The following is a 12,500-nucleotide window of genomic DNA, read 5'->3' on the forward strand; positions in this document are numbered from 1 at the left end:
TCTCTCTCTCTCTCTCTCTCTCTCTCTCTCTCTCTCTCTCTCTCTCTCTCTCTCTCTCTCTCTCTCTCTCTCTCTCTCTCTCTCTCTCTCTCTCTCTCTCTCTCTCTCTCTCTCTCTCTCTCTCTCTCTCTCTCTCTCTCTCTCTCTCTCTCTCTCTCTCTCTCTCTCTCTCTCTCTCGCCTAGTTAAATAAATGTTAAATTTTTTTTTAAAGCCGTTGGCACACACAGAAACACATGCATGTGGACACACACACATACAGATGCACACGGGCACCCAACTACAGACCGGTGTCCGTACCTAGTTTACCACAGAGGAAGCGTACTCGGTAGTTGTGGCAGAGGCCGTGGCTCTGGTCCTTGTTGAGACAGACGAAGCCGTAGTCCCTGTCAGACTTATAGATGACATCTCCTGTCTCGTTAGATGGCACACCATCATGGGACTCAGCCTGGAAGAGAGAGAGAAGGAAGAGGTAGAGGGAAAATAATAATTACATTTGTCACAGCAGTGCTTAACAGAAGCCTTGCCTTCGACATCCAAACAACAAACCAAGACGGCAGTTTGTTTATGGTAAAATAATGTCTTTTTAAAACACTGAGGAGAAAGAAGTGAGCTTTTTCCTGTCACAGTAGACTGTGTGGGTATGACAGACAGAAAGTAACTGACAGTGTGTGCGTGTGTGTGTTTAGTCTTCACTGTGGATACATGGTGGCAGAGTGAATGTAGTATCTGTGAACACACACACAGTGCTGGCTGCTGTGGCCTCATCATAATAACAGGCAATAAAAATGGAAATAGATCAAGCTAAGCTTTGACTTCTTTTGGCACATTATTGTTCCAAAGTTATTTGGCTGCTACAGAGCTATTGGCACCAGCTGTTCAGGTGTGTGTGTGTGTGTGTGTGTGTGTGTGTGTGTGTGTGTGTTTTACCTGTATATCCATGGGAGTGCTACAGAGGCGGTCAGGGTAAGCCTTGTGGAGGTCAGACAGCTTCTCCCAGTCTCCTGATCCTCTCTCATCATCTCTGTCAAACCACTCAGTCCACTCTGCCTCTGTGACACACACACTCATTTCAATGGGATTCCTACACACCGTTGCCAAGATGTTGATGTGTGTGTGTGCATGAATGTGTGTGTGTGTGTGTGTGTGTGTGTGTGCATGGAGCTAGAATTCACAGCATGGAATACCTACCCCCCCCCCCCCCCCCCCCTCTCTGTTGAGCTGAATTTAAATCAAAGGCTTTCAAACAGTGATGACATGCCCCCGACGGCCAGTCAGAAGTGAGTGTGTGTTACCTTGCACCCATTGGCTGGAAGTGGTGATGGTGAAGTGCTCTCCGTATTCTGACTGGAACATGCGTGAACTACGAGCCTCCGAGGAGGCTTTGGTCCCTGTTCTCACACACACACACACACACACACACACACACACACACACACACACACACACGAGTCAGCAGAGTAAGTAGAGGACATGCCCAGCATACTTTAACAGTCTGTGTTTTCTTTCTTTCACTCTCCCACTAACTGTCCGTCCGTCCGGCTGTCCGTCTGTTGTCTGTCCGTCTGCCCGGCTGTCCGTCTGTTGTCTGTCTGTTCGTCTGTCTGTTCATCTTTCTGTTTGTCTGTCTGTCCAGACAGGTGTTTGGTTTATAACATCTATAACACTATGTAAACTAAGAAATACAAGTACAATAGAGAGCGAAAGAGAGAGAGAGAGAGAGAAGGGGAGAAATACTCTAGAAAGAAAGAGAGAGAGAGAGAGAGAGAGAAGGGGGAGATATACTCTAGAAAGAAAGAGAGAGAGAGAGAAGGGGAGAAATACTATAGAAAGAAAGAGAGAGAGAGAGAGAAGGGGAGAAATACTCTAGAAAGAAAGAGAGAGAGAGAGAAGGGGAGATATATTCTAGAAAGTAAGATAGAGAGAGAGGGGAGATATACTCTAGAAAGTAAGAGAGAGAGAGAGAAGGGGAGAAATACTCTAGAAAGAAAGAGAGAGAGAGAAGGGGGAGATATACTCTGGAAAGAAAGAGAGAGAGAGAGAGAAGTGGATAAATACCCTAGAAAGAAAGAGAGAGAAAGAGAGAGAGAAGGGGGAGATATATTCTAGAAAGTAAAAGAGAGAGAGAGGGGATATATATTCTAGAAAGTAAGAGAGAGAGAGAGAGAGAGAGAGAGAGAGAAAGGGGAGAGATACTCTAGAAAGTAAGAGAGAGAGAGAGAGAGAGAGAGAGAGAGAGAGAGAGAGAGAGAGAGAGAGAGAGAGAGAAAGGGGATAGATACTCTAGAAAGTAAGAGAGAGAGAGAGAGAGAGAGAGAGAGAGAGAGAGAGAGAAAGGGGAGAGATACTCTAGAAAGTAAGAGATTGAGAGAAGTGAAGGGAGAGAGGGAGGTGGATGAAAGAAAGAGATATTGTGAGGGAGAGGTTGAGGGAAAGATAAGGAGAGAAGAGGGTAGAAAAAGGAGAGAGAGATGAGAGAGAGGTTCACCTTGATAGATAGCATGATCCTCCACTGCAGAGGACGAGTTGCCTTTCAACGCAATGAAACTCCAGGGATGACTGAGGAGAGATGGATGGAGGGAGGGAGAGAAGAGGTGGAGAGACAGAAAGTGGAGAGGGGGGGGAAGAAATAGGGAGATTGAAAGTGTGAGGATGCAAGAGGACAAGGATAGATGGAAAGTAAAGAAAAATATGGAGGAGAGGGGAGAGAGATATTGACATTAGACACACACAGATACGCACACACGCACACACACACACACACACACACACACACACACACACACACACACACACACACACACACACACACACACACACACTTCCAGCTAGCCCTGGTAATGATGTTGACATAAGGAGTGACGGGCTGTCGGAAAAACCCAGAGGCAGGATGGGTAATTACAGTAGCAATCCCATCATGCCTCACTCTTGTGAGGACACAGTGACACGAGTGTCAGGGGAGAGATGTGTGTGTGTGTGTGTTTGTGTGTGCGTGTGGCGTGCTAGGTGTCTGAAGAGAGTCTGTGTGATATTCACACTAAGACATTCCATCTACATTATGCATTAGGATTCCACCAGGAACAGTCAGAGAACTGACATTAGAACAAAAGTCATCGTCAACGTTCTAGCTGGTCATTTAGAAAAAAGGAAAAGGAGTCCGTTCCCAGCCACTGAAACAAACTGAGTGACTTGGTGTACAGAGAGAAGAGGAGAGGGCCAACCACCGAGCCTTGGGGGACATAAGTAGTGAGCAGTTCCCAGCCACTGAAACAAACTGAGTGACTTGGTGTATAGAGAGAAAAGGAGAGGGCCTACCACCGAGCCTTGGGGGACATCAGTAGTGAGCAGTTCTATTTTGCTGTCTTGTAGCTTTGCTACCTATAATGCATGTGTAGGACATGGGGATGTGTGAAACTTATTCCTTAGCCTGAAGAGGTCCCGAGTTTGCACCAGGTATGGGCCGAATCAGGAGGAAGAACTCGCTAATCAAGCAGCGTGACGTCCTTTACACTAGCTAGCCATCATGTTCTCATTCTAACAGCAACGTTACCGGAGACAAGCAAAATGATGTGACGTTTTATATAGATCAGCATGCCAGATATATCTCTAAAGGTGTCTACAATAAGACATTATATCAACAACTATAGGATTTCATGACATGTAAGGGCAACACACACACACACACACAGACACACACAGACACACACACACACACACACACACACACACACACACACACACACACACACACACACACACACACACACACACACACACACACACACACACACACACACACACAAATACCACTGTGACTTTGGTAAACATATGTAAATTGCATTCATGGAGGATGGATTGCTGAGATCTTCTTGTTGCCAAAATGATTGCCTTATTAAAATGTTCTCTGGCACACCGCAAATAATACATTCCTTATTCTGCTTTAACACTGTTTGGCACAAGTGTCAGGAAGGATAGGCGACAAGAGACTAAGTACATTCTCCTCCTTCATCGGTCTTTCTCTCTCTCTCTCTTCTCATCTGAGGACGTGGTGTGGAGATGTTTCTGTGGGATACTTGTAAACTTTGGTTCTCTGGATGTTGGAGAAAATTAGCTGTGACTTACTCGACAACAGTAGACAAACACACACACACACACACTGACACTGACACTGACACACACACGCACTGACACACACACACTTTTATAATTTGGACACTAACCGGGTTACTGCACTGGCGTTGCTGCCAAGCTTCCCATTCTCTGTGGTATTAAACTCATGTTGCCTTGCATTCAGTCTTCAAATGCATTATATTTCCACACCATCAAAATGTGCAAAAAAAAGTCCTCTATCCATTGCTTTGGAATTGTTTATGTTCCCTGACTGTCTAGCTTTCATTTGGATGACTGTTATCAAACTGGACAGAGTGAAGAGACTATAGATGACTTATCAAGCTGGACAGAGTGAAGAGACTATAGATGACTTATCAAGCTGGTCAGAGTGAAGAGACTATAGATGACTCTTATCAAGCTGGACAGAGTGAAGAGACTATAGATGACTATTATCAAGCTGGACAGAGTGAAGAGACTATAGATGACTTATCAAACTGGTCAGAGTGAAGAGACTATAGATTACTTATCAAGCTGGACAGAGTGAAGAGACTATAGATGACTTATCAAGCTGGACAGAATGAAGAGACTATAGATTACTGTTATCAAGCTGGATAGAGTGAAGAGACTATAGATGACTTATCAAGCTGGACAGAGTGAAGAGACTATAGATGACTTATCAAGCTGGACAGAGTGAAGAGACTATATATGACTGATATGAAGATGGACAGAGTGAAGAGACAATAGATGTAGGTCAATTCTACACATTTTGCATTTATTTTTGTAATTTAATTGTTGATTAAGGTTATTTCCCTAAACCACCCGCAGGATGGATTTAATGGGTGTGTTTGACACACCTGCTCTAAGCCATGGTAAACCCTCCTGACCACACATGTGCACGTACGCACGTACGGACACACACACACTGATTCTTCTAACCCCATTCTGACAGCCATTGTCAGACATTCCAACATACTGGTGGTGGTTGAGTTGAGTTCTACTGTATGGAAGGAATGCAATAAGTCTGAATATACGATTAGCTCACTTAAATGCTACTCACTAACCCTCAGTTTAAGAGTTTTTTTTCCTCCAAGGCCTGAATCCAGCTGTATTAGGTTTTCGTATCATAGCTAAATTTACTTTCAATTTTCCATGCATTCCTGAGATACTTTAATACATTGAGAGAGAGAGAGAGAGAGAGAGAGAGAGAGAGAGAGAGAGAGAGAGAGAGAGAGAGAGAGAGAGAGAGAGAGAGAGAGAGAGAGAGAGAGAGAGAGAGAGAGAGAGAGACTTGCTAGCATATGTTTTTTCCTTTTATTTCTTCTTCTCTGCCCTGCTTTCTCTAAGCAGTCCTGTGCCAGGAGAGATAAAGAGACACTGGTGGCTAGACGAGGTAGAGGGAGAGAAAGTAAGAGGGAGAATAAGAGGCTATAAATCAGAGTGTGATGTTATGCAATGCTACATCGCTATGCTAGGTCAGCCTGCGCAGCACTGCCTGACAAACAGGTTAGGAGAGGAGTCATCTGCTAGCGCTACGCTAGGAGGCTATGCTAGGTCAGCCAGCGCAGCACTGCCTGACAAACAGGTCAGGAGAGGAGTCATCTGCTAGCGCTACGCTAGGAGGCTATGCTAGGTCGGTACGCTGGGTGGCTACGCTAGGTGGTTATGCTAGGTGGCTACTCTCGTGCTATCATACTCTAGCGAAGCATATCCATTCGGGTGTGGAGGGATAGAAAGATAGAGGGAAAGGTAGAGAGGGGTAGAGGGAGGTGGAGAGAGGTAAAGAGATGTGTAAAGAGGTAGTGAGAGATAGGGAGGTAGAGAGAGGTAGAGAGAGACAGAGAGAGAGAGGGGGGGTAGAGAGAGAGGTTGGGAGAGGTGGAAGTAGAGGTAGAGAGAGGGTGAGAGGGAGGTTGAGCCATCCAGGCAAGGAGAGAAGGAATAATCCACTAATGCTAAGCAAGGTGGCTACGCTAGCACTATCGTGCTCTGCACGCACTACCCCAGGGAAACTACAGAGAAAGGATTAAGAGAAATGTATTTCTCCTGTGGCTCAGGACTCAACTCACAACACACCAAGTCAGGGCCAATTGGTGGCTTCAAGGTGTCTTAACCCTCGGCTGTGGCTATAGATTAGAAATAAGACATTCAATGGTAAAGCTACAAAAAGTGATTTACCATTTAGCATACCACTTAGTATCTATTCTAAACATTACCAGCAGAACAGAGTACTCTAACATTCCATCTGTCCATGGCCTTTGATTTCAAGTTCCTTGCAGCCCTGGCAGTTGCCCCAAAGACAGTTGGTTCAGACCAAACAGCTGCAGAAATGGTTGGCTACAGATGGATCACAATGCATAAAAGGATTTTGGGAAACCCCTGGGTTAGAGGTCAGGGGTCAAGGAGTGTCTGCTGCCCAGCTTAGTAAGAGTCTTCCAAAAAAATGACCTAATACTAATAATATCAATCATCATAACATGTATAATATAATATTGGTTTCAAAATTCCCTGGATGGAGGACAGGGGTCAAGGAACCTACCGGAAGCCCAGGCGGTGGAAGTCTTTACTCCCCAGCTTGGTGAGGATCTTCCTGGCCGAGTCCTCTAGGTTGTTAGACCCCTCATCGTTGACCATCATGGCCAGAATCATCCCATTGTCTACAACATCTACATACTGGGCCAGGCGACGACTCTCTTCTTTACTGCGGTATGTGTCAAACCTGGGTAATGGAGTGGGAGGGGGAGGTGAATGGTTAGTCTATATCAGTGTTTCCCAATTCCGGTACCACGAATGGCACACATTTGTGTTGTGTCGGACAAAAACACCCGATTCAACTTGTCAAGGGCTTGATGATTAGTTGACAAGTAGCATCAGGTGTGCTTGTCCGGTTCCACAATATAAATATGTACTGTTGGCACTACTAGAGGAGTGGAGATGTGAAACACTGACCTATATCATAGCTACATAACAGAGCATGAAAAAAGACCTTCAATCACTCCAACAAACATCTTCCTCTGAAGGTTGATCTATGGTGGATCTTCTGATAAATATACCAACAAATATCAATGAATGAATTGCACACAGCGCCCAAAACAGTCCCATGGGAGCATACTGTAAGATCTTGAGGGTGAGGTCTCAATTTGGTTGTGTGAGGAAATTGAGGTCAATGGTAATTGATATTAAACCAATAGTAAATACATTTGTCAAATGGGGTTTTAATTTCTCCTGACGCAATACTCAAGACTTGCCTTCTCTTGGAAGCAAAGTTTGTTTTGTTTAATGGCTTTTTAATGATTGTTTACCAGTACTCGGCATATGAAATGTTTTTCTAACTACAGTACATATTAAATGTTTTCTGACATTCTTTATCCAATCAGAGATGTTGAACGATGGGATAGGGAGAACATTATAAATCTATTAGATAGTTAATACCAACAGGAGTGTGTTTGCTATTCTCCCTATCTTCTAGTGTCATATTATAACTGTCACACCCTGATCTGTTTCACCTGTCTTTGTGCTTGTCTCCACCCCCTCTAGGTGTCACCTATCTTCGCCATCCTCTCTTTGTCTGTTGCCAGTTCGTCTTGTCTTGTCAGGTCTTAAAAGCATGTTTTTTCATCTTCCTGCTTTCTCAAGTTTCTGTTTCCTAGTTTCCCCGGTTCTGACCATTCTGCCTGCCCTGACCCCGAGCCTGCCTGCCCTGACCCCGAGCCTGCCTGCCGTTCTGTACCTGCCTGCCCTAACCCCGAGCCTGCCTGCCGTTCTGTACCTGCCTGCCCTGACCCCGAGCCTGCCTGCCGTTCTGTACCTGCCTGACCCTGACCCCGAGCCTGCCTGCCGTTCTGTACCTGCCTGCCCTGACCCCGAGCCTGCCTGCCGTTCTGTATCTGCCTGCCCTGACCACGAGCCTGCCTGCCCTGACCCCGAGCCTGCCTGCCGTTCTGTACCTGCCTGACCCTGACCCCGAGCCTGCCTGCCGTTCTGTACCTGCCTGCCCTGACCCCGAGCCTGCCTGCCGTTCTGTACCTGCCTGCCCTGACCCCGAGCCTGCCTGCCGTTCTGTACCTGCCTGACCCTGACCCCGAGCCTGCCTGCCGTTCTGTACCTGCCTGACTCTGACCCGATCACGAACCTCTGCCTGCCCTGACCCCGAGCCTGCCTGCCGTTCTGTACCTGCCTAACCCTGAACCGATTACGAACCTCTGCCTGCCCTGACCCCGAGCCTGCCTGCCGTTCTGTACCTGCCTGACCCTGACCCGATTACGAACCTCTGCCTGCCCTGACCCCGAGCCTGTTTGCCGTTCTGTACCTGCCTGACTCTGCCCTGGATTACCGACCTGCCCTTACTGCCCTTGACCAGTCTTCTGCCTGGCCCCTGTTTGGGTCAATAAACATATGTGATTCTAGCTGTCATGACTTAAAAATAGAATCTGCATTAGGGGAAACCGCTCCGCATTTCGGTGTCCACTGTCCGCCCCAGCACTTTTGTTCAAATTATTTTAGTGGACTAAACGGAGGTGAGGTGTGTTGAGCAGAGTGGTCAAAACTGAAAATAGCAGTACATATTGTGCTGTTCGCTTCCCCCTGCCATGATGTCAGAGGGTTGTCTGCAGTAACTTCTTTGTTGTAATATTCCAAACGGACAAGGCAGTTTCACTATGAAGGATTCCAGATTTAAAGAGACAACCAATTCCTCCAGTGTTGTTTTTTTAAACATGTTTGCTTATCACAACCGTTCTGTTACAACAGGGGTGTTGAAGTCATTTATTTTCAGTGATTGTTGGCAGGCTAATGTTGCTACTATTAAACAAAGTTAAATAGAGTTTAGATGTAAAAAAAAAACAGTCAAGGTGAAAGGGTTACATAATTCCAGTAACTTTCCAGAAGTCCCCAGGTTTTCCAGAAGTCCCCAGGTTTTCCAGAAGTCCCCAGGTTTTCCAGAAGTCCCCAGGTTTTCCAGAAGTCCCCAGGTTTTCCAGAAGTCCTCAGGTTTTCCAGAAGTCCCCAAGTTTTCCAGAAGTTCCCAGGTTTTCCAGAAGTTCCCAAGTTTTCCAGAAGTCCCCAGGTTTTCCAGAAGTCCCCAGGTTTTCCAGAAATCCCAGTTGGAAGATTTTTGGAATAAGACGGTAATACGCAGGACATCCTTCCAACCATCATTTCTGGAATAAGACAGTAATACGCAGGACATCCTTCCAACCATCATTTCTGAAATAAGACAGTAACACGCAGGACATCCTTCCAACCAACATTTCTGAAATAAGACGGTAATACGCAGGACATCCTTCCAACCATCATTTCTGGAATAAGACGGTAACACGCAGGACATCCTTCCAACCAACATTTCTGGAATAAGACAGTAACACGCAGGACATCCTTCCAACCAACATTTCCGAAAACCTGGGAACTTTTGAAAAATTTACCAGAATTGTGCAAGCCTAAAGGTGAAATAAAAACATGACAACATATAAAATACCTATCATTGTGGAGCACTTCTCCAGTCTTGGGGTCGATGACGTGAACTATGATCCCCCGGTTGCCCCAGCCCCTCTCGAACAGGTAGCTGTTGTCCTCGCTCTCCCCTGGGTGCAGGGTCTTGTTGAGGAAGGTCCACGACAACTTCTTCTCCCCATGGATCTCCAGTGTCCCTCCTGTCCCCACACCAATGTACTTACGGCCAAAGTAACTGTGCTCTGTGTCTGTGTCGTCAGACCTGGAGAAGAGTCAATGATTGATCAACCAATTAATAAAGAATATGGGCTAGAGGGTTACACAATAGGGGATAAGGGGATATAGGCTAGAATATACCAGATAAAGTCTAAAGACTAGGATATAGAGGCTAGGGGCTAGGAGATAGAGGCTAGGAAATAGAGCCTAAGAGACAGAGGCTAGGAGATAGAGGCTAGGGGCTAATAGATAGAGACTAGGGGCTAATAGATAGAGACTAGGGGCTAGGAGATAGAGGTGAGGAGATAGAGGCTAGGGGCTAATAGATAGAGGCTAGGGGCTAGGAGATAGAGGCTAGGAGATAGAGGCTAGGGGCTAATAGATAGAGGCTAGGGGCTAGGAGATAGAGGCTAGGAGATAGAGGCTAGGGGCTAATAGATATAGGCTAGGGGCTAGGAGATAGAGGCGAGGGGATAGGAGATAGAGTCTAGGAGATAGAGACTAGGGGCTAATAGATAGAGTCTAGGGGCTAATAGACAGAGTCTAGGGGCTAATATGAGTTACAGGCTAGAGGCTAGGAGATAGAAGTGAGGAGATAGAGTCGGGGGGCTAGGAGATAAGGGCTAAGAGAATAGAGGCTAGACGATAGAGGATAGGAGCTATGACAAAGAGGCTTGAGACTAGGAGAAAGAGGATAGAGTCTAGAGGCTACCAAATAGGTTGAGGGCTGAAGGCTATGAGATCTGGTCTGGGTTCAAAACCCACCTTCCAAATAAGGAGATGGTAAGGTTGCCCTTATACGGGCAGTCAGGACTTCCAATGTGCAGCTGTCCTCTGTTGCCGATCAGAATGTGTTTGGTACGCAGTAGGATGGGACGATACGAGTCTGCTATCACTAACTTTCCTAGAGAGAGAGAGAGAGAGAGAGAGAGAGAGAGAGAGAGAGAGAGAGAGATCTTTACTGGTGAGATCTCCTGGCAGGTATTTCATGCCCTGGGGCCTGACACATCACATCTCCCTTCCTGTTATGGCACTGAGCTGTGGCTCACACAAACACAGACAGACATAGACACAGACACACACACAGACACAGACACAGGGGGGGAAACTCAATAACCCTTTATGAGGGCTGCATTTAATTAATTAATTAATTAATTAATTAACGTCCATCTGACAGAGGTTATGTAGTCCTGTAGAGAAGTGGATGAGAGATGGGGACTTTGATTTGACTGTGAGTTAGTGGTTACCTGGACACACAGTATCAGGTTCCTAACTCACACATACACATGTAACCAGTGTGAAATAGCTACACTGTTACATTGATGATGTTGACTCAGATCACTGGTTGCTGTGGAGAAGGAGAAGGTCAAAGGGTGTAAACCATGTGAAATGGCTAGCTAGTTAGCGGTGTACACTAGCAGCATTTCAATCGGTGACGTAACTCGCTCTGAGACCTTGAAGTAGTGGTTTCCTTTGCTCTGCAAGCTTTTGTGGAGCGATAGGTAACAATGCTTTGAGGGTGACTGTTGTCGATGTCTGCAGAGAATCCCTGGTTGAGCCCAGTTTGGGACGGAAGCAAGACTGTCACACACACACAATTGATGGATAAAGTAAATTTGGGTGACAGTTTAACAATATGATTGCAGACACACACACACAGACGTACCTCCGTTGAGGATCTCTATGGAGTGGACAGTAGCTGAAGAGGTGAGGAGGACCTTTCTGCCATAGCCAATGGTAACATGGTGGGCTTCACTGTGGCCGGGGGTCCATGGCTGCAGGCCGGGCTCCCTGTCTGGACACACTGTTGGATCGACCAATAGGGTTAACGTCATGACACACACAGATCACTGAAGTTCTGATCTGGCCCATAGTTTCCAACAACAAACACCATGCCAACATCCTATAATTCATTCATCAGTCAATGTCATTGATTGGACGGACACCAAACGGGCCGGCCAACCAGATTTTCCCCTGGGCTAATACAGATTGATTAATAGGCTCCAATCGACTGGTTTTCTCCATGAAAGAACCCAGCTGAGAAACCATCGGACACAGCAGTTTGAGAGTTAGGTCTTGGAACTAGATCTGTCTGGGCTTTAGCCAAATCCTTTGTCATTCTCATGTTGTGTCTGACTCAAGGAGTTGGCTAAAGAACTAGCTGTTATTGCAACAAGGGGTTAGACAGCTAGTAGTATAGCTCTGGGGATGCTGGAGGTTCAGAGAGAGAGAAAGAACAGTTCAGAGAGAGAGAGAGAGAAATAGAGAGAGAGAGAGAGAGAGAGAGAGAGAGAGAGAGGAACAGAGAGGAACAGATAGGAGAGAGAAAGATCGAGAAAGAAAAAGATAGACAAAGAGAGAAAAAGAGAGAATGAGAGATTTGAAATGTCTGTAAAATGTATTTATTCTTTTGGCACTTTTGTGATTGTAGTGTTTACTGTTAATTTTTATTGTTTATTTCACTTTTGTTTATTATCTACAGTACTTCACTTGCTTTGGCAATGTTAACATATGTTTCCCATGCCAAAAAAGCCTTTGAAATTGAGAGAGAGCGAGAGAGCGAGAGAGCAAGAGAGCGAGAGTGCGAGAGAGCGAGAGAGCGAGAGTGCGAGAGTGCGAGCGAGAGAGCGAGAGAGCGAGAGAGCAAGAGAGCGAGAGTGCGAGAGAGCGAGAGAGCGAGAGTGCGAGAGTGCGAGCGAGAGAGCGAGAGAGCGAGAGAGCGAGAGTGCG

General features: G+C 46.1%; 1 protein-coding gene across 1 annotated transcript in view; it reads right to left on the bottom strand.

Annotated features, from left to right (window-relative positions):
- LOC139403859 (cell migration-inducing and hyaluronan-binding protein-like) overlaps window positions 1–12,500 on the bottom strand; it is a gene marked incomplete at its 3' end in the record, with an annotated part of 146,547 nt that overhangs the window by 47,142 nt on the left and 86,905 nt on the right. Inside the window, exons 3-10 of the mRNA XM_071147020.1 lie at window positions 11,437–11,574; window positions 10,536–10,674; window positions 9,580–9,816; window positions 6,646–6,825; window positions 2,488–2,558; window positions 1,295–1,390; window positions 930–1,051; window positions 300–447 (exon numbers count right to left, since the gene is read on the bottom strand). Of these exons, the coding sequence (XP_071003121.1) occupies window positions 300–447; window positions 930–1,051; window positions 1,295–1,390; window positions 2,488–2,558; window positions 6,646–6,825; window positions 9,580–9,816; window positions 10,536–10,674; window positions 11,437–11,574 (1,131 nt within the window). The remainder of the gene's footprint in view (window positions 1–299; window positions 448–929; window positions 1,052–1,294; window positions 1,391–2,487; window positions 2,559–6,645; window positions 6,826–9,579; window positions 9,817–10,535; window positions 10,675–11,436; window positions 11,575–12,500) is intronic.

This window comes from Oncorhynchus clarkii, unplaced genomic scaffold (assembly GCF_045791955.1).
Source record: "Oncorhynchus clarkii lewisi isolate Uvic-CL-2024 unplaced genomic scaffold, UVic_Ocla_1.0 unplaced_contig_3779_pilon_pilon, whole genome shotgun sequence".
In the NCBI taxonomy this organism is placed as follows: Eukaryota; Metazoa; Chordata; class Actinopteri; order Salmoniformes; family Salmonidae; genus Oncorhynchus; species Oncorhynchus clarkii.